The sequence below is a fragment of the Micropterus salmoides genome, unplaced genomic scaffold, assembly GCF_014851395.1.
Source record: "Micropterus salmoides isolate LMB-PRFRI ecotype aquatic unplaced genomic scaffold, ASM1485139v1 Ms_hic_scaffold_13, whole genome shotgun sequence".
Taxonomy (NCBI): domain Eukaryota; kingdom Metazoa; phylum Chordata; class Actinopteri; order Centrarchiformes; family Centrarchidae; genus Micropterus; species Micropterus salmoides.
Window position 1 is genome coordinate 27,625,648 of NW_024040374.1, and position 21,042 is coordinate 27,646,689.

Consider the following 21,042-nt stretch of genomic DNA (forward strand, 5'->3'; position numbering starts at 1 on the left):
AACATCACACAGCCATTCATGTCTAAACCGCTGGCAACAAAAGTGAGTACACCGCTAAGTGAAAATGTCCAAATTGGGCCCAATTAGCCATTTACCCTGTCTGGTGTCATGTGACTCGTTAGTGTTACAAGGTCTCAGGTGTGAATGGGGAGCAGGGCTGCTTGTTAACGTGTGTATATATTGTCCTCAGTTTTCTTCAGTCTTTGTCACGTCCTTGTATTGTCTGCGTCGTTTGTGTCTTGTTGAGTGTCCCGCCTTGTGCTCCGTTTTCCCTGTTCTGGATTTCCCTGTGTTTTTGGATCGTTCCTTGTGTTTTTGGATTACCTTGGTTTGGACTTTGCCTCAAGCTCCTTGTAAGCCTGTTTCAGTTTAGTTTTGAGTTAATAAATCTCCTTTTGAACTGCATCCTCCCCTCGCCTCGCCTTTGTCTGCATTTGGGTCCTCACCTCAGTCTGCACAGTCTGAACAGGCCTCACCATGGTCGACCAAAGAAGTTGAGTGCATGTGCTCAGCATCATATCCAGAGGTTGTCTTTGGGAAAGAGACGTATGAGTGCTGCCAGCATTGCTGCAGAGGCTAAAGGGGTGGGTGGTCAGCCTGTCAGTGTTCAGACGATACGCCGCACACTGCACCAAATTGGTCCTCCCAGAAGGAAGGCTCTTCTAAAGATGATGCACAAGAAAGCAAACAGTTTGTTGAAGACATGCAGACTAAGGACATGGATTACTGAAACCAGGTCCTGTGGTCTGATGAGACCAAGATAAACTTTTTTGGTCCTAATGGTGTCAACTGTGTGTGGCGGCAACCAGGTGAGGAGTTCAAAGACAAAGTGTGTCTTGCCTACAATCAAGAATGGTGGTGGGAGTTTCATGGTCTGGGGCTGCACGAGTGCTGCCGGCACTGGGGAGCTACAGTTCATTGAGGGAACCATGAATACCAACATGTACTGTGACATACTGAAGCAGAGCAGGATCCCTTCCCGTCAGAGACTGGGCTGCAGGGCAGTATTCAACATAATAATGACCCCAAACACACCTCCAAGATGACCACTGCCTTGCTAAAGAAGCTGAGGGTAAAGCTGATGGACTGGCCAAACATGTCTCCAGACCTAAACCCTATTGAGCATCTGTGGGACATCTTCAAACAGAAAGTGGAGGAACGCAAGGTTTCTAACATCCACCAGCTCTGTGATGTTGTCATGGAGGAGTGGAAGACGACTCCAGTGGCAACCTGTGAAGCTCTGGTGAACTCCATGCCCAAGAGGTTTATGGCAGTGCTGGAAAATAATGGTGCCCACACAAAATAGTTACATAAGTGTAACTATTTTGTGTGGGCACAAAAGGTGGGGTGTACTCACTTTTGTGGGGTGTACTCACTTTTGTTGCCAGTGGTTTAGATGTGTTATTTTGAGGGGACAACAAATTTACACTGTTACAAACGCTGTACACTCACTACTTTACATTGTAGCAAAGTGTCATTTCTTCAGTGTTGTCACATGAAAAGATAATCAAATATTTACAAAAATGTGAGGAGTGTACTCACTTTTGTGAGATACTGTATAAAGATATACAGCACGTTGTCTCTCTATGATATGTGCTGTATGTCTATATATGGGTTAAGATAAATGAGGTCTGATTAAAAGTGCCTTAAAATGGTAAGAAACAAAAAGAAGATGTAATGTTGGAGAAATTAGTCTTTACAATGGGGTAATATTAAATAACCAAGGTCAGCTTTACAATAAAATAAACACATTACACAAGTATCTGTGTAATGATTTATTTTGTAATAATGCCACAACTGGTCCTATTTCTGACAGATCATGGATTCTAGGCTGTGTTGCGAATATTTACCATTAACTGCTTTCTTAACATGTTAGTGCCCTCTGCACTCTGGCATTTGAATTATGGCTGGGTATGGTTTGCAGCGTGTTGCCAATTTGATACCTGAGTTTGAATAGCAGACCCAAAATCTTTTTTTTTTTTATAAATCCTTTATAAAACTTAACAACAAAGTCCAAACTTCTCAAATGTATTTCAGGTTAATGTTTTAACACAAAAAATACAGTATAAAATTAACAAAATTATAATTCAAATCAGGCAATATCTGATCAAAAGTAAACAAGGCTAAAAATCTGGCTAAGCATTCTGTGCTAGCTTTCGGTACTCAATAGCTGACTATTACAACAATTCAGTTCACAAATCAAACAGTATTTAGGTGTGATACCCAGCCCTTACATCATCAAACTACAGACAATACAAAAATATCAAAAAGATGACACAAGAAACTACTCAAAATCAAAAATCTCTGCCTCTTTCTCTTTCCAAAAAGCAAAACTACGGTCGATGTATTTACAAATTTCTTCATTGCTGAAACTGGAAATGTCAGTTCCACTGTGGGGCATCCCCTCATCAGGTGTAGGTGTCTGCACAATGACTTTAGGGACCTGTCTAACCTCTGGGAGGCTATGTTTTACCACTTCTACTGTGCTTTCAGACTGACTCACAGTGTTTCCAAAGAACTTTACTTTAATGTCCTCAAAACCGTCCTTCCACTCACGGTTTCCAGCTTCAATGTCCTGTATGACAGCCTTATGAAAGTCCCTGACCAGCTCCCAGGGAAAGCTCCCCACATGATCGAAAACCTCAAAACACAGCAGGTGCCTCATTTTACGTTCGTCCACAGGCAACTCCAACTCCAGGATGTGAAAGTAGCCAAGCATGAAGAGATCTAGGGTCAGGTTGTCGTATTCCATCAGCACGCCATCCAGACGAGGTAGGAACTGCTCTGGGGAGTAGAGGGCTTTCTGCCTGTGAAGCCTGTGTGATAACACTGAATGGTTACTCAAGATGTATTAAAAAACAAGATGCAAATGGAGACTATAAGCTTAACTACCAAATATTTGCATTTCTTTCTTGCTGAATGAGTCAATGATTAACAGCTTTTTAGAAATGTCGTTTTATTTATGTCAGTCGACTAAAAGATTTATCAATTAATCATTTCAGTACTAGAGATAGCATTCCAACCAGAACCTGTACGCTGTTCAGTGGATATTTTTTAAGTTGTATCCTTGACATTTAAAGGGGCTGTATGTAGTTTTCAGCGGCCTCTAGTGGGCCATTTTTTAAGGTTGCAACCACTAAATTCCCAAGCGTGTGCTCGTGTGTGTGTGCACATTTCTTGCAGGCTAAAATCAACACTTTGACATAATATCAGTGGTACAGAGGATAATATGGATCGTGTTAGCTGATGAATTAATGTAGAAAGCCATACAACTATAGCATTTTACAGAGGATAACATTCGCAACAATAAGCTACTGCTACTAAAAGAGGTTAAGAGTCCCATGGAGCTGTGGGGAACAGCAAATTTGAGGTCAATTGTATAAATAAAAAAGAGTTAAAAATACTGGTTAGTGGAGCTGTAACATATGTTTTCCTTTCTATTAACAATATCTTAAAAATTATGGATTTCCATTAAACTTTATGAAGGGGTTGGTTATGGGCAAGGAAGACCTTTTCAATAGTAGCTCATTCTATGAACAAATGTGTCTTTCTGAATGAATTAGTTGTCTTCATTTCAACTGGTCATAAAGTGCTAATAAACACAGTTCCAGCATCCAGCATACCAAATGTACGGCCATGACATAATAAGTGTGTAGTGTCTAAATCCTTTGACTGTGTGCGCCTGTATAGCTTTTGGGAAATTTGATAAAATTACTGATCAACTTTTGGATGAAACTTTGACACACTGGCATAACGTGAGCACTGCAGGTGGGGTTTTGTGCTTTAACAGATGCCACCTAATGTTAAGAATGTTGTAGAATAGGGATGGACAGTAACTTTGACTAACTAAAAAGTCATACAGCCCTACCTGCGTATTTGTCTGGACGGGACACTGGAGATCATGCTCCTCCAGTTTCCAAGCATCTTGTTGACAGCACTCCTCTGCTTGAAGAAATGTCCCAGAGAACTGTTCATCATCTTCGACTGGGCGCTCTCCTCGCTGCCACGGCGACCCGACCCGGATTTTTCGCCCAACCCGGGGTTTCCACCACTCATCTTCCTTTCTGCTGCATCCTTGCTCTTCAGTGTCACAGTGTAGGCAGATTTCTTCCAGTGGCCTAAGAACAGCACGACTATACGCTCCTTTCTGAGGCTGGTGGTCTCTGAAACATTTTCATCATAGTCAATGCCGGAGTCACTGTTCTGGTCTGTTTCTGAGGCCGGACTCAACACTTTGGGCTGTTTGTCTGACTCTGTGGCCTCAAGCTGTGTGGAAGAACTTAACACGACAGCCTCCTCCGGCTCATCTGACAAAGGTGAGTTCTGTGTCTCAAAATTAGACTTAAGAGTCCTTACAGACACTCCGAACTGATGGATTTCATCCTCTATGCTCTCCCTGCGTCCCCTGGTGGAGTTCTGTCTGTCTGGTGTCTGAGAGAACACGGTGATCAGGTCGGTGTTGGGCATCTTGCAGTAGGGCTGGTCTGTCAGGTTGGTCATGAGCAGAGACATGCTCTTTACGATGCCTGAGATGCGGCCGCACCATACAGGTAGAGGAATTTGACTTGTGAAGTTTCTGAATTGTGTGTTGACGGTGATGTTCACTATGGGGGCTGGCAGGATGTGCCTGAGCTCCTCAGCTAGACGAGCGAGCTCCAGCTCGTAGCCTTCACAGTTCCTCTGCATGGAGACATTGGCAATCTGCTGCTCCAGATAGATGAGGTCATCCTCAGCCAGCAACTCACCAGAGGGCCCCAGGATGGCATTGTGGGCTTGGGAATACCTCCAGCTGACTTTGGCATATCTGTTCCCATTTTCCTGTAAGAGGCAAACAGCAGGCAGATAAACATGCAAGATGCCATGTTGAAGAGAGTTTTATTTTTTTTTTTTTACATTTCAAATGGTTTAGGCGTGAGAGGAAAAGAGTAATGATACAGTAAAACTGTGATCCAAACCTCAAAAATATGACTTGTCAAGCAATGTGTTATGCCTTCAGTGATTTGTTATATGCAATTAAAAGTAAATGATGATGGAATTTCCAAGTGTTTTCAAATTTTCAGTAATGCAGATTTTAAATAGCATCACAAAATCAGACCACAATTTTTGCTTTGCTCATTGTGGCCTGGTTAGTCTCAACAAGCATTAGTTTAGGGGGCATTTGATTTGAAGGAGACTGTGCAACATATCACTGACTTTAGGGCTGCAAACTGAACAAAATTGATCAATTATTAAAACAGTTGAGGATTTCATTTTTATTTGTCTGTCGGCACTGACTAATTATGTTGGCTGATTTTGAAACTGGAACAATACAAACTATAGACAGTTTTTATAGTACTAAAAGTAAAAAGATTGCCTCAGAGTTATGAGTGTTTGGCCATCACCTCCTTTCTCTGAAGTCTACATGCAAGCCAGCACCTAGTGTGCGTTATCCTTCAGTTCTTTATGATCCACCTGTTACGACATCACATCATGGTGTAAACACTCTCCATAGTTCTCTTGATTAATCAAACTCTACAGCTAAATTTACCAAAGATATGTAAGATTCAGATAAACGTATATACTAATTATTTGAAACTTCTTTCGAGAGGCATTACCTTCCTCCTCTGATCCTCCTCGTCCAGCAGCCTGGCCTGCAGCTGTCTCACCATGACTTGCCTCTTCCACTCAGCAATGGGACGGCCTCTCTCATCGTGAGTGGGCACCAGGTAGTCGATGTCCGACAGGTTGGCCTCCTCAGTGGGCAGGACCACCATCTTGTTCTGCACAGACAATGCTTTGTTAGCTAAGGAAAGGAAGCACTTCCAAAGGAAAGACAGGCATGCAAAACAAGACAGCTTATTGCACTTACTGCTTGTCCAGTGAAGACTCCTGATATCCCTGACTGTTTCAAGGATTTAATGGACTTCATGTCGCCAAGTAGTTTTCTTTCAGGCAGGAGGTTTGCATCAGGCAATATAGTCTTATCAGCAGAGACAGTTATCTCACTCCCAGCAGCCTTGGACTGACTGAAACCCTTAATAACTGAAATACAAATAATATATAAATAAGTCTTTGTCGACGGTAAAAGAGTGATTAACTTAGATAAACAGCAAAGTGTTTCTCACCAGATGTTGCGGTTTGAACCTGCTCTATTCGGTTGACAGCTTTTCTCTCTGGCTGGACAGGTGTGGGTGAAGCAGAAGGAACAGGGAGTTGAGGGTATCTAGCTTGCGGGGACTCCTCACTCTCAGGTTGCTAATTCAGACCCCAAAAAAAGAGGCATGGCCAGGTTGCTTTGGATTATAACCGGAAATTGTGAAGAATGGAAAACACTGTGAACAACTAAACTCAGTGTTTACCTTTAAACTATCCATAAGTGTGTTACTGCTGTAACTGTCCCTGCATGTGCTGCTCAGGCAGCCGTAGTAGTCCTCCCTGCTGCACTGCAACAACACGGCCGGCTTTACCTTCACTCCTTCCTCCGCCGGAGCAATTACCTCAATGGGCTTATCTGCACAGGCTGTCTGCAAATATCACGGAGTCACATTTAGTACTATTTAAGACTGCTGAACACCAAATGAGAAATGTATAACTTAGGGTTAAAAGGTTAATGCTCAAAATTCGTCTTCTGACGATCCAAGTATTTGTTTCACAAACTCTTTTTACTGATCCATACCTGCCATCAGTCACATCACATCTACTGTAGTATTCCCCCTGGTCAGACACCTTGGATAAAATAGTTTTTGACAAATCCAAACATGGCATGACTGCAATGATGTCTGAGTGTGACCGGGACATGAGATTTCTGTTTGCTGTAAATTTCATGATATTGATGGAACCTCACGTTGTCTGATGTCCCTTCATAGATTTAACTACAATATCATTCAACACCCCCAAATGCTTTTCGAATTCTTCTTAGCCTCTGTTTTTTTTTGGGGGGGGTTGTTTTTTAGCAAACAACAGCTAACAAATCTGGTTTGTCTCTTTAGATGTGACTTTATACTGATTATAATAGAGACAAAAGTTTTGTATCCCTGCATGTTGTGCAAGTGAATGAGCCGCCACAACCGAAAAAGATTTCTACAACAGATCTAGACTAAGAGTATTTTAGAGTTATGTGATAGGTGTGTGAAAAGTCAAGAGAGCTTTGTAGTAATCTGCAACACAAATCTTTCATTAGTGACACTGTTTATAGGTTTTCTTTACATTGTGACTCATTCTGGACTTAGACTTAGTTCTACTGTGACAGTTCGCATCTAATATAAAAACAGTCAAGCGACAAAAAGCGTAATTTTGATATCATATAGGAAAAACACCACCTGAGGAAGGTTATTTCCCTTTCATTTGTTGTCAAAGACACAAATGACACACATTTGCTTTGTAAGTGTGGCAGGTGAATGTAAAGGCATATTACCCAACCAGTCTATGGTAGAAATGGCAGTTACAGTTTGTGGGAGATGGAAAGGTACAGTATTTGGTCAGTTTAACCAGTCACAATTATTTTTATAGTCACATTTGTTTGGACTGATTTCAACAGGTCAGTATGATATGTAGGTGGAAAAGGAGCTTACACCTGAGATCCTTTTCCCAACAAAAAGGTTCAAGTAAAGTATATTAGTTTAAGCATGGAAATGAGAGTTAGGCTGACTTTGTTTTGTCATCAAAATGATTCATTATGCTGGTGAAACAATAATTGAATTCTAAAGAAGGGAATTAACGAATAGGCTAAATACAATTGCTTAAAATGTCTAGTCTGCAATTAACATTCAAAACATTTCAAATCCTAAAGACATGAACTATGAAAGACAAAAGTACAAAACAAGCACATGGGATAGCGAGCAACCTTGAATAATTGGCAGCATTTCACACCACTCTAGTGGGGGATGTAGGATGTATGGAAACATTTAGATCCCCTTTAATGAACCTGCGTTGTCCTAATGCACTCCATGCAGAATGCATATCAAATTCAGCTCTCCAAGGACATTATTAGTAACCAAAACATCAAAGGCAGCCCTAATATGCTGGTGCATGCTGTTGTGCTTTCTGTCCATGAGGTGGTCCCTGCCATTTCCTCTCACACGGCACTTTGAAGTTGAACAGCACGAAATATGCTGTGACACTGCTTAGGCGGAGGAATAAACTTCCCCGAAGTTGTGCAATCCATAAACAGATAAACAAGGGCGCTGGGAAAAGAGGAGGGGGAGCCTGATTCCTTTGTGACCCGTCTCATAACAGTTCAATGTCCTAGAAGCTATTATGAACCGGTCCTTGTGTGTGTGTGTGTGTGTGTTTAATTAGACCCAGTGGCCAGAATGCATTTGGTTTTCATCAGAAACCCATCACAATTGCCACGCAGATATAGATAGCCTAGCCCTGTTTTGGACTGGATCCACTCTCCCTCTATCAAAGACCACAAAGAGCCCCATCACTAAAGATTAGGAGCCAAGAGTTAAGAAACAGCTACTCAGTGCTGTCTCATTGTCAGACATGCAGCACCAGTAATCTGTGGTCCCCGTGGGTTGAGCCATGAGAGAGCTGAAGTATTTCAAAACACTGTGTATATTAAAAAAAAAAAAAACATTTCTTGTAATTCTGAGCTCTGAAATCAATCATAAAAACAACCTGCTTCCACATGAAATGTTCATGTTCTTGGTGATAAATTGCAATGTGGAATGTATACAGCGGGTGTACATTATACACAGAACACTATAGTGTAAATACATGTCCACTCACATGTAAAAATACTCTCAGGTTTCCTCCACGGAGGTAAATGCTCAAGAGGCTGAGAGACGGAATGTTTTTGCCAACATTTACAGCATTTTTTTTTTGTATCCACTGTAGCTTAACAAGACAAATGACAATATATGTCTACTTCATACTGGAAGACTGCAACAACTACTGGATCAGAAAACAATATGTAGAAACAGTGCAAGAGCCAAAATAGGTAGAAAAATCATGTCCAACAAAAAACAACAATGACAACATATAATAAGGTCATGAGCCTGGAGTATTAGTCATGCCTAACCGTAAGAGGCCACAACTGATCAGAAAATAGGTAAAACACTGCCAAAACAGCTGCCAGCTAGGGCTTTTTTAACTGAACTTTCCTTTCATTTTACAAAACTAATTACTCAGCCCGTCCAGTCACTTATATGAACAAATGCTCAAAGAATAACGTAATAAAGCATAAAAAAAGAGCAAAATCAAGCAAAAGCAGCATAAAAAGTAGAACAAACAGTGAATATGATCAATGACTCACCCTATAACTTACTAACCTTGAACAATTCTCCCAGTGCACACCGCTGTGACTTCACTGTACAGTGAAACTCCAGAGGCACGACTTGTGCAATGCGCCCGCTCTGTGTGGAGGATGTGACACTATCGTAAGATCACCAACCACTCGTTTGACACCATCATCAGGATCTCCGCCAGTGGCCAAGGGCCGCCAGGCAATAAACAATAAACTCTGATCGGAGAATGTTGTTAATAATTAAGGGAAAGGATAGGGTGGCCGGTAATGTCGCTAACGCATGGACAAACCAATGGCCACGTTGTTGCACGAAGGGAGGTATCAGCGGAAGACTTGTCAAAGCAGCTGGAAAAGAGACATTTTATCCATGCGCGTTCAGGTGCTTTTTCCACTTGGGACAATTGAATGGAAGAGGTAATTCATCAGGCTTTTTTTATTGTGAGGGTGGGGGTCGAATCCCTCGGTCAAATGGGGCAGTGGAAAGACAATGTGATACCAAAAGCTTAAATAGATGGGTTTGACTGTTAATGAGTAAAAGTTGACAACGACAAACGAAGTGCTACGACAAAACTGTGGCCACATTTTCAACATTTGACTGAACATTATGACTGAAATCCTCCATGAATTCACCAAGTTCCTGATGAATATCATGTCCGCCTCCTCAAAAGTGATGCATTCCAGCATCCTTGGTGGAGAGACAAACAGCAAAAAGATGGCTGCAACTAACAGTCACCGCAAGATAGTTCTCTCTATTAAATGTTTCCCAAAGCCCAAGTTGACCTGTTAATATTGCTTGTTTATATATTTTAACACCTTAGCATTACATACTTTTAAAGTTGAATACATAGGTATTACAGGGTGTGTGGGCAGATGATAGTTTTAATAGTACAGTGAAATAGCTCCCCATCTGTGATAAACATATAACTGTGATGCAGAGCTTTCAGAGAGATCAAGAGCCCTGATGTGAAAGAGGATTGTGGGCTTCATCAGAAGCATATCTTCAGATTATTTTATCTCTGATAAAAATGAAGAACACAATAAGCTCATTAGACAGCTCTCCTGCGATAACGCTGATAGGATGTTTTAATGAGCGCAGATGCAAAAACCTATTCAAGCATGTGTTTTGCTTCTCGTTGCAAAAAAACAATGCGGACATTTTGACAAGTACCTAAAAAACACAGTGATGATAAGACGACAGTGTGTTTCCTCGGAAAAAGTCTTCTAAAAATACCACTCCCAAACAGCCGTGTCTTCGGCCTGATCGCGGTAAATGGAGAGCAGAAGCCACAAGTGTGTGTGAAGTGAACCTCACGCCACCCACTGTTTATTTGATTGCAGCTGTTCCTAAGATGCGAGATGAGGAAGAGCGGTTGACAGCGCTGAATGAGTCTGACCTCATTGTGAGCGATCCAAACATGCGGATAGGCCAAATCCACAGCTCTCTCCGGTCAATGTCCCAACCCATTTAGGTCGCTGCTCGGAAATGAGATTATCTGACTGACACTTAAGAACCGAACCTGCGATCTACGCAGCACTTTACAAACCTGAAACACCACCAGAAATGTAATTAAAGCATGTCTACTTGTACGATTCATCTTCGGAACAGTAGGCTTCAAAGCATTAGTGTGCTCTCCAAACATGAGGATTTAAATCAACTGACAGCTATTTCAGGTTCTCTATCAGATGACCTCTTTGTTCACATCAAGCCTTAAGTTTGTGTGTCCAATTCATACGTTGCCAAGGAACATGATACATCATTCTGTCTGCTACCAACATTACACAGAATCCAGAGGTGACAATCATAGCACTTCCAAGTCCCTGGAAAAAACATGACCCACAATCAAACGTGTGTTTGAAGCCAATGACATCCTGCTCTCAGAGTCCACAGAGGGATAGAGTTGCCGGTTCCAGGCATCAGAATGGTGAAAACGCTGAAACTTAAGCTTGTGGATCTCATAACGGGCTCAGCCCCTGGGCCCTCCACCTGAGCCACTGGAGAGGGGTAACTGATAGGCCCTTAGCTGGCGGCGGCTCCGGCTGCGTTCTACGTCGTAGCGGCCCCTGCGCTAATTAGCTCTCCATTGTTGATGGGATGGATTATTTCTGAAGGGGAGCTCGGCAGCAACGCCTCGCTGGCTCCCTATCACCCACCTCTTCATGTATGAGTGCAGCTCTTCTCCGCTGACTTATTCATGGATTCTATTGGCCGACAGTTGTCATTACTCCGTGTACATCGCTGTGTAGTCAATGGTATAGGCGGCGAGTGAAGTGTGATAGGGAGAAACAACAATAGGCTGCAGGTGGACAGCTGTGACGCTTTAAGGTTCAACAAGTCTGCTGACAGAGTGGTCCACATAGGCTCTTTCAGTTACCAGTATGCTCTGTTTCCTATTTAAAATCAACTCCACAAGCTCAAATTTCAGTATCAGTATCAACTGTAATCCTCTAAAACTAATTATTTTGAAGCTCTTTAAAAGAAAAACAAACAAATCAGTCATTTAAAGAGGCCGCACACTGACTATTTATTTGAGTTAAATGCAGGCCAGTTTTTGCTGTATTGGCCCTTGACTTGAACAGGCAACACAAGCATAAACAAGGTGTTAACAATAAAATATTCATCAGTCACATTAAGGTGTGTCGTGCTTTCTGCACAAAACAAAAGAGCTAATCTCAGAGAGTCCTCAGCGGCAAAGTGAGAACGAAGAATCTTCTCCAGCACTCACGGCACCACCGCATATAATGCCTTATTAAAACACAAGCCATCATCCATCACTTTCTTAGACCTTTTAAACCGAGAGCAAAGCAATCAGGCTGAGTGGACGAGAACAGCACTGGAGAAGGACAGGCCTGACCTGAGTTAAATACACGTCACAAATTAAGAAAATGATTCACCGAGGTTCCGAGATCTTCCAGATGTTTGCTGTTGACCGCACTACACAAACTAGCTTTGATTTTCATGCCAAAGCAAACAGCTGGGCAGTGCTGACACAAAGGGAGGATCCAAAGCAGAGAAATGTGTAAACTATAATATACTGTAGGTGTGTGTGTGTGTGTGTGTGTGTGTGTGTGTGTGTGTGTGTGAGTGAGTGTGTGTGTGTGAGGGAGAGAGAGAGAGAGAGAGAAAGAAAGAGAGAGAGAGCGCTTACTTTTATCTCCACGGCACAGAGATATCTGGCACATTCATGGTGTCCATTGTACTCTGCCAAGTCAGCTGCTGTGAACCCATCAATATCTTGGTCTGTAGGGTTTGCATGATTGGCCAACAGGATTTTACAGCACTGAGAGAAGGAATAGGACAATTTAGCAGACCAAGAAACAGCAATATGTATCAAATATTGCATTATGAAGCAAGTTCAGTATATTTAGATAAGATAAGACAACAACAAAAGAAAATGTGAGAAAATAAGTTGCTTCCAACCTCCAGCTCTCCATTCTCTGCAGCATCATGAAGTGGGGTCCCTCCCCAGTAATCCTTGATGACCTTGGAACCCACGTGAAGCAGCCTCTCCAAGATGCAATAGTGCCCTCTGCTGGCAGCAAAGTGCAGAGCAGTCGCTCCTTCTCTGTCCTGGCTGGACAGGTTGACATCAGTGCAGGTCACCTGTTTGGGGTAAATGAAAAAGGATCAAAGTTAGGATTGAAAAGACATCTAGGAAACACTTGCTGTGCTGCTATACTGACCAGCCACACAACCACAGCCTGGTGGCCCATGTGAGCAGCGGCATGCAGGCAAGTCATGCCATCGTGGGCCCTCAGGTGGACGTCAGCCCCGCAGTCGTTCACAAGGTACTCTACCAAATGCAGGTGCCCTTCCTGGCAGGCCAGATAGAGCGGGGTAGCACCAGTGCCTGTCTGGTGGTTCACACACCTGTACCCCAACACACATCAACAACGAGGTTAAGTTCCAATCATCAGGCATTATATTTTTAAAAACATGTTGTCAGCATCAGGACGTAAATGATGCTAAAAAACATCTGCCACAAACACATTTTAGGTTATATTAGCCACAGTAGGCTTAACTCTTTACCAATGGAATCTAAACACATGACAGTATAACAAGAAAATATATTATATCTCAGTTGTTGAAACTAAATATTAGCATTGGTATTGCCTGAAATGAATAAAAGTAATTGACTACACTACAGCAACCAAGGACGTCACTTTGTGCAGAAAAGTGGTGGGGACTTAAAGGTCAGAGATTAGGGGTGTGACAGAACACTTTGGTCACGAGAACAAGATGAGAAGATACTTTAACACTATTTTAAAGAAATATTTAATGCTGAAATATATGAGTGGGGGGCTTGGTGGGTCCTCCCCCCCAAAAGATTTCAAGCATTAAACTCTTAATTTACTGCATTCTAGAGCCATTTTTTACACCAATTTATGTTGTAAATGTCTTTATTCATATGAAGGGAAACACAAAAATTCAGGTGGGCGGTGACAATTCAAAATCTAACAATATTATGGAATATATTGCAGTAATCAGTTATTTCAAGTTATCAATATAATAATCAAGTTATTTTCTTGGACAATGCACATGTGCACATGTGTTCCTATATTTAAATTGTACTGCATGTTTTCTTATTGTGCAAACCTTTCTCAAAGCAATTTCACTTATTATTTTACATTTCGTAACATTTCTTGTTTCAAGCTATTTTTCAGAACAATTTTAACAAATGCTTTCAAAAAGCGGTGGGGACAAAATCAGCTGTTTCAAAAAGTGGCAGGGACATGTTCCCAGCATCCCCAATGTAAATGACACCTATGACAGCAACAGCTTCAGTACTGTAAAACCACAATCAGCAGCACAAATACATGCACCTGAACAATGCAACGCTTGGAAAAACATAAAAATGCAGTTCCCTTGTCATTACGTGTTAATAGCATTAACAGCAGATAACAGATACAGGATGTGCTGAATCGTATATGCTTGCACTCTTTTAATCTGAATTTTTCTGTTATGTTGGACATGACATGAGCAAACTATCAAACCCATATAAGTGGCAGACACTTTTATCCAAAGCGACATAAATTTGAGGAACAACATGTAAGCATCAATAAAGCATCAATACAGTAAGAGATCTACAAGTGACAATAGATACTAGTAAGAGCAATTCCCACGTATGGCATCTTCAATGGGGAAAGTACCCACGGAAAGAAGTAAGAGTTAACGAAATAGTGCAATCAATACTAGAGAATTTAGTATGGGAAGCATCCCCAGCTGTTGGAAATGTGTTGGTCTGTGTGTTTTTAGATGCTTTGCAACATATCTGATTATAATAAATGATTTTCAGATACTCTAGTTATCACTGAAAATAGACTCTAAAACTTTAAAATCAATTCAAAAACAAAACCAAAGTCAGTATAAAGATGCTGATGTTGGCATCACATTATTTGCTCCAGCAAGAATCCAAAAAGGAATCTTACACTTAGGATATAAAATAAGGGTCAAAACCTGTTTGGTTCTTGTCATCTGTCAAGACTGTGAGACACTGCATGTCTGCATTTATATTGACATACATACTACAAAACCACAAGGCTGACATGTGACCTACAGTGTCTATGCATGTATTATTCACAGGTTACTGATGGTCACATGTGAGAATCTGACCTTGCCATTTTGCCATTGTGCAAATTACAGTCGTAAAGGAGATGAAGCAGGAAGAGCAACATATCTTTATCTGCACTTTACTAAGTGCCACTGTCTCAGGTTTAGATGGAGGAGAGATGGGATTCAAGGGGAGATTAACATTTAAATGTTCACCATCAGGAGAAGCCCCATGCCATAATCATTTTGTTTAATTATGAGCCATGTCAAAAAGTGACTGATAACATGATAAAAATGTGATTTTATGTAGAAATAAATTTATTGGAGATACATTAGACAAAGGACAGGTAACAACAAAACATATAGTCGCACCCAAAGCTGTATCTTTACTCTCTAGTTGTGGTTGTCCTTGTGGCGCAGATGTTTAATCAGTGACTGTGAAAAACAGGCGTGCATGCTTAGGTCCACTAACCCAGAGATTCTGGGGGTACTTCTTTGTAGGGGTAATATAGAAAAATAGTTGAAATAATTAACTGAAAGTAATAGGTAAACAGTTAAATTTGTTAGCTAAAACTAAATTTTAAGAAGAAACGTTAATGGATAAATGTTTATATGATAAAGGTCAGTTGAAATAGCCTAAAGTATGGGTATTACTGCTATATAGCTATAAGTAATGGATACAATTTGAAATAGCTAAAAGTAATGGTAAATGGACTGTACTTGTAAAGTGCTTTTGTAGTATTCTGACCACTCAAATCACTTTACACTATCTGTCACATCCATCCCTGGTATTCAAACACTGATGACACATCAGAAACATAAACTAATACATTCACACCCACCAACGCCGTAGCCACCAGGAGCAATTTGGGGTTCTGCACAAGGACACTTTGACAGTAAAACTCGAGACTGGGGGAGCCGACCTCCACCGACCTTCTGATTAGTGGATGACCCGCTACCTCCTGAACCACAGCCGCCACCAGTGGATAAAGGGTTGAAGCAGATTAAGCTCAGTGGCGGTTCTAGACCAGTTTTATTAAGGGGGCCAGGCTGGGGCCGGTTGTTTTGTCAGAGGGGCCCATTCAATCCGGGACACAAGGGCAATGTTTTCAAAATGTCTTGTTTATATATAATGTAATGTTTTAGTATATTTCAGTAACTTACAGTTATTATTTTCAGTAACAGGATCTTTTCAGTAACTTAGTTATAATTTTATTAAATTACATTACACAAAAAAAACATTCCTGTTAACTTTAACTCAAGTTACAGAACATTCTTTGATGCAACACTTCTTTCTAGGGCTTAATGAACAGTATCAGCTCTAGTGTACGAGACTTTCTCTGGATCCCAGTTTGTATTTTGTATCCCACTATAACTTTTGTTAGGAAACAACACACTTCTCCATATTAGTCCTGATGTGAAGTACACACAAAATAAAATACTTGATGGTAGGCAATCATCTGTGCATTATGGAAGGGGATACATATTTTGGCAGACTGCGTGTCCAGCCAGGTAGGACCAGTAAGCTACTGTTATAACTGTTTAAATGCAATGCATTATTAAATTGTTATGATAATAATTTACCCTCAGAACAATATCCAGCAATATCCAAAGGAAACATGAAGTACAAGGAGAAAATATTCTACAATGCTACATTCAGTTTAATGTACATTTCATCGCAAGGAAGATATTACTATGATCACTGTTGACCAGGGCTATTCAATTACAGATTCAATTGGGCCAGATTTTAAAACCAGAACACAGAGATGGGCCGGCCATTTTCTCACGAGTTGGGATCATTAGGATTTTATTGACACACTTATATTGGTAATCCTTATTGGTTCAGTTCTTTATTGATGCTCTTATCAGTCCTATTTATTACTAAATAATTGCATATTATTAAAAAAAATTTACATTTTTTATTAACTAAATTGTTTCTAAAGCAGCAACATGATTTACAACAGCAAAGTCACTAATATCTCACTAGAAACAAATCTAACATATCAGTAAAATAAATCCTATTCCTGACATCAACATACTGAGTGAAGTTTAGAAAGAATGAACAACTCAGTCCCTCCTGTCCTCCTCCTCCTTCTGCTGCTGCTGCTGGTAGAGAGGAGGGCTGGTCTGTTTCTACCAGCTGCGTTTATAATGTGCCATATTTTAATGTACGTGGCAAACTAAGCTGAACAGTTACTAAAGACAGTGCAGCAAAATTCTGTACGCAGTTTAACTCAACTAACAAATCGTTCTCGATTGACTGTGATACAAATAACCTAGTTAATTTATTTAATTCCTCATGCTCGTCCACCTTAGATTTTATAGCCCCTCTGAAAGCTAGACCTAACACCAAATCTGCTCAGCAGCCCTGGCTAAATGACTCTATTAGATACAGGAACGTAGAAAAGCCGAGTGCAGATGGAAGAAATCTGGTCTCCAAGTACACTTCATAGCTATGAAAGTTTTTCATCTTTTAATCTGCAATAATACAATGGTGAAAGATGCTAGAACACACTATTTCTCTACTCTCATCATTTCCAACAAGCACAATCCTAGATGCTTCTTTAACACTGTTAATCTCTTAGTAAATCCTACTCCTCCCTCTGCTTTGGCTGACAGCGAGTTCCTTGCTCACGTTATGACAAAGGTGGGAAAAATAAGATCTAGCATTAGCCCCTTTCTAGATGTGGACCACCCAGCTCAGGATCATTGGAGCTACTTCTCCCCAACCAATTTATTGGAACTCACTGAGACTTTGTCAAAGATGAGGCCATCCACCTGCCTCTAGTATATTATCCCTACAAAATTTTTATTCAAAATCATGGACAGCCTAGGTTCCTATTTGCTCTTAATCTTAAACAGCTCACTGTCATCTGGTTGTGTTCCAGATTTTAAATGTGCTTCTGTTCAACCAGTCCTAAAAAAACCCGGCCTTGATCCCACCAACCTCGATCACTATCGCCCTATCTCTAAACTGCCCTTCATTTCCAAGGTTCTGGAAAAAATAGTTTCTAAGCAGCTCCTTGAAGTTATGAAGAACAATGACATTTTTAAAAGATTCCAATCTGGTTTCCGCCCTCACCACAGCACAGAGACCGCTCTCTTAAAAGTAACCAACGAACTGCTATTGAATGCGGACGCTGGCATGTCTTCAATCCTGGTACTGTTGAGGACTTGTCCGCTGCGTTTGACACAATAGACCATGACATCTTGCTAGACAGACTAAGTCATTGGGTGGGCATCTCTGGCACGGTACTGGACTGGTTTGCCTCGTATTTATCTAACAGGAAGTAGTGTGCCTATTAACAACTTTAAATACACCTTTGCTCCTGTTTATTTTGGTGTGCCTCAAGGAGCAATTCTCCGACCTATTTTGTTTTCCATTTATATGCTCCCCCTGGGTGACATTATCCGCCGATATGGTATTCCCTTCCACTGCTATGCGGACGATACACAGTAGTACCTCCCGGTAAAGCCAACTGACCTCAGTGTGCTGCGTTCCCTCCAGGCCTGTCTGACTGACATAAAAGCCTTTATGATAAATAAACTTTCTACAACTCAACTCTAACAAAACAGAAATCCTTGTAATTTGTCCCCAGCACACTACTAACCAGAGAATGTTAGATGGGGACTCGAGCATTGCACTTTACAAGGTTGTGCTCTGTAAGTAAAAAACAGGTCACAGTTACAGAATTTCTTACAGCTGTGGATTGAACACAGCTGGTGATACAACATTCTTTGTATCACTTGTACTCTAGCTCAAAGACTTGTGAGCATCTGTGCCACACAATATCTAGCACCCTTTATAGGAGACCTATTATGCTTTTCCACATTTTATGACTTATCTACAGTGTTACAATGTTGGATGTTCATGTTAAACATGTCCAAAGCTTCAAATAATAAGGTTAAAGTATTTAACAGAAGTCCCTGTGTGCCAAAACCTCAGATATCCTCCTGTTGTGAACACTCTGTTTTCAACTGCTTTTTCTACCAAGGGCTCCGTTCTACGACATACGGAGCTAGATGGAGCCGGTAATCCATATATGGTCATTCGCTCCGCACAGCAACGGTACAGTAACACCCGAGCTGTCTGTACCGCTCAGCGGCAACAACAGCCTCTAACATGCTTCAGGTCTTGGCCTAAGAAAATTCACTATAAAATCTTATTAAAGCTTAAATGCTTATTTCTTCAACAGTCCTTCAAAGAACCAAGAGTCTATGTGAGGCTGTGCTTGAGCAATGCTCACATCCCCAAGCTAACATGCTTACAATGATAATGCTAGCATGTCGATTTGCAGGTATAATGTTTACAATGTTCACCGTGGTGGTTTAGCATGTTAGCATGCAAACATTTGCTACCTAGAACTAAACACAAAGTACAGGGGAGGATGATGGGAATGTCATGAGTTTTGCAGTTATTTGGTCATAAACCAAACTAGTCTATTGAACAATAACATTTTGACCAGATGATGGTGCTGGCTGGCTGAAAAGTCACAATCAGATTACCAAAGTTAAAACAATACTGAGGGGACAACAAACGTGCATATGAAATTTCACAGCAATCCATCCTATAGTCGTTGAGATTTTTCAATAAAGACCGAACAAGTCCACATCAAGGTGGTGCTAGTGGAAAAGGTCAGATCACCAAAGTTGTTTATCCTCTAGGGACCTTGAATGTGTGAACTCACCCAGGTGCCTGCTGAAGGAGTAGTCTTAAGCAAGTGAGGTCCCCATTGGCTGCAGCGTAGTGAGCAGGTACAGCTCCACAGTTTGTCTCCACCTCTGCCACTCCTCCAGCAGATAGCAGCCACTTAATGACCTCCACACAACCGAACCGGGCGGCAAGGTGGAGCACAGTGGCACCAGCATTATCCCTATCCTGGAAACATTTACAAAGATCAGAGTTTATATGTAAATCACACTCCTCTACTGTAGGATCTTACTGTAGGTAAACACTCTCAGTTATCAAGACACATAGATGGGCTTCATTACTCAAATTTACAAAGGATACATCTTAAAGGTAAATCTCTTTTCCTAAGCTACAGTAGGGATTCTCATGAGGACCACTAATTAAGATGAAGCAATCAATGTGTTCTTTAATTTCAGACAGGATTCTGCAAATACCATCATAATGGACAGCAGAGATGTAATCAGACTTGACTCTATAATGCTAAGTTCCCCTCAAGCATCTGGACATAATTACACTTGCTTGCTACATAACATAACACTAATGGATACCCAATAGGTCTACACCATATGATGTAACCAGCTGGTAATACATCTGAAAAAGTAGTGTGCACTACTTTTTACAACTGCAGTGATGTAACCTCACTCTGGGATCAGTTAGATGACCATCTATAGTGATCGCCTGAATTTGGACACACACGCAACTGAGTTGGTAGAAATTACCAGGAAAGCTGGACATCTGGCATCTCTCCAAAAGCATTTGAGCTCTCAGGGTAGGTTTCTCTCTCTCTGTGTGTGGAGGGATTGTTCTCAGTGGATAAACTTACCTCAATGTTGCAGCCTCCATGGTCTACCAGCCATTGCAGCTCCCGGATGCGACCAGTAGCTGCTGCATCATGTGCTGGTGTGGCCCTGTTCAAGGCCCGGGCATCAGCTGCCAGCCCCAGCTCGCTCACCAGGAACTGCAGGCACTCCACGCGTCCACACCTGGCGGCGTGGTGCACTGGGCCTGCACCCTGAGCATCAGTGATGGCAGGTGAGAGGTGACCGGAAGATGCTAGCTCCCTCAGGGCTGCAAGATCCCCTGCTCGAGCCGCCTGAACGGCCCGATGAAGCACCATCCCTGGCTGCTATGAGTAGGTTATGGCACACAGAACAAGCTCCCAGGAGCTCTTTGGATCCCAGCAGGTTACCATCTCCTTTCTCTCTCATGCTCATCTTTCGTGCAATAACAAAAAAACTCATGCACTCATTGCCTCCTCCCGAGCCAGGAAAGTGACACCTGAGTGGCAGCCAGCTGGCCAGCATGGCTGTTGGGGAGAGAGGAGGGGGTCAGAGCCAGCGAGATAGAAAGGTAATGAAAGACGGGTGGAGGCGAAGCGCTTGTGGCCTCCTGCTCTCCTTTGTGAGGCAGTGACCATATGCTGGCACACGCACCAACGCTTCACTGGAGATGGGGGAGCTGAGGCAGCACGGAAACTTAAGTAATGGGAGAAGTCAGAGCCAAGGCATGGTGGATTACACGGAGTGTTATTTTTTACAACTATTTTAAAAAATAGAATATAAATATATATTTTAT

The 21,042-nt window shown here is 41.6% G+C and overlaps 1 protein-coding gene across 1 annotated transcript; it reads right to left on the reverse strand.

Moving 5' to 3' along the window:
- Window positions 1-1,760: 1,760 nt before the first annotated feature.
- LOC119901177 (espin-like protein) lies at window positions 1,761-21,019 on the reverse strand. The gene is made up of 11 exons (XM_038716706.1): window positions 20,291-21,019; window positions 19,466-19,656; window positions 12,911-13,097; window positions 12,648-12,830; window positions 12,376-12,507; window positions 6,339-6,503; window positions 6,105-6,234; window positions 5,849-6,021; window positions 5,595-5,759; window positions 3,869-4,818; window positions 1,761-2,816 (listed from the first exon to the last, which is right to left on the reverse strand). The coding sequence occupies exons 1-11, from the start codon at window positions 20,582-20,584 to the stop codon at window positions 2,285-2,287; spliced, it is 3,102 nt and encodes a 1,033-aa protein (XP_038572634.1). The 5' UTR covers window positions 20,585-21,019; the 3' UTR covers window positions 1,761-2,284.
- Window positions 21,020-21,042: the final 23 nt, after the last annotated feature.

What these genes read in the sequence shown, in the direction of transcription:
- LOC119901177 (XM_038716706.1), bottom strand. Translation starts at nt 20,584, where the DNA reads ATGGTGCTTCATCGGGCCGTTCAGGCGGCTCGAGCAGGGGATCTTGCA. An exon ending in CTCCTTCAGCAGGCACCTGG is followed by an intron (nt 13,098 to 19,465) that starts GTGAGTTCACAC and finishes GTTGGGGTACAG; the next exon opens with GTGTGTGAACCACCAGACAG. An exon ending in GGTTCAAACCGCAACATCTG is followed by an intron (nt 6,022 to 6,104) that starts GTGAGAAACACT and finishes TTTGTATTTCAG; the next exon opens with TTATTAAGGGTTTCAGTCAG.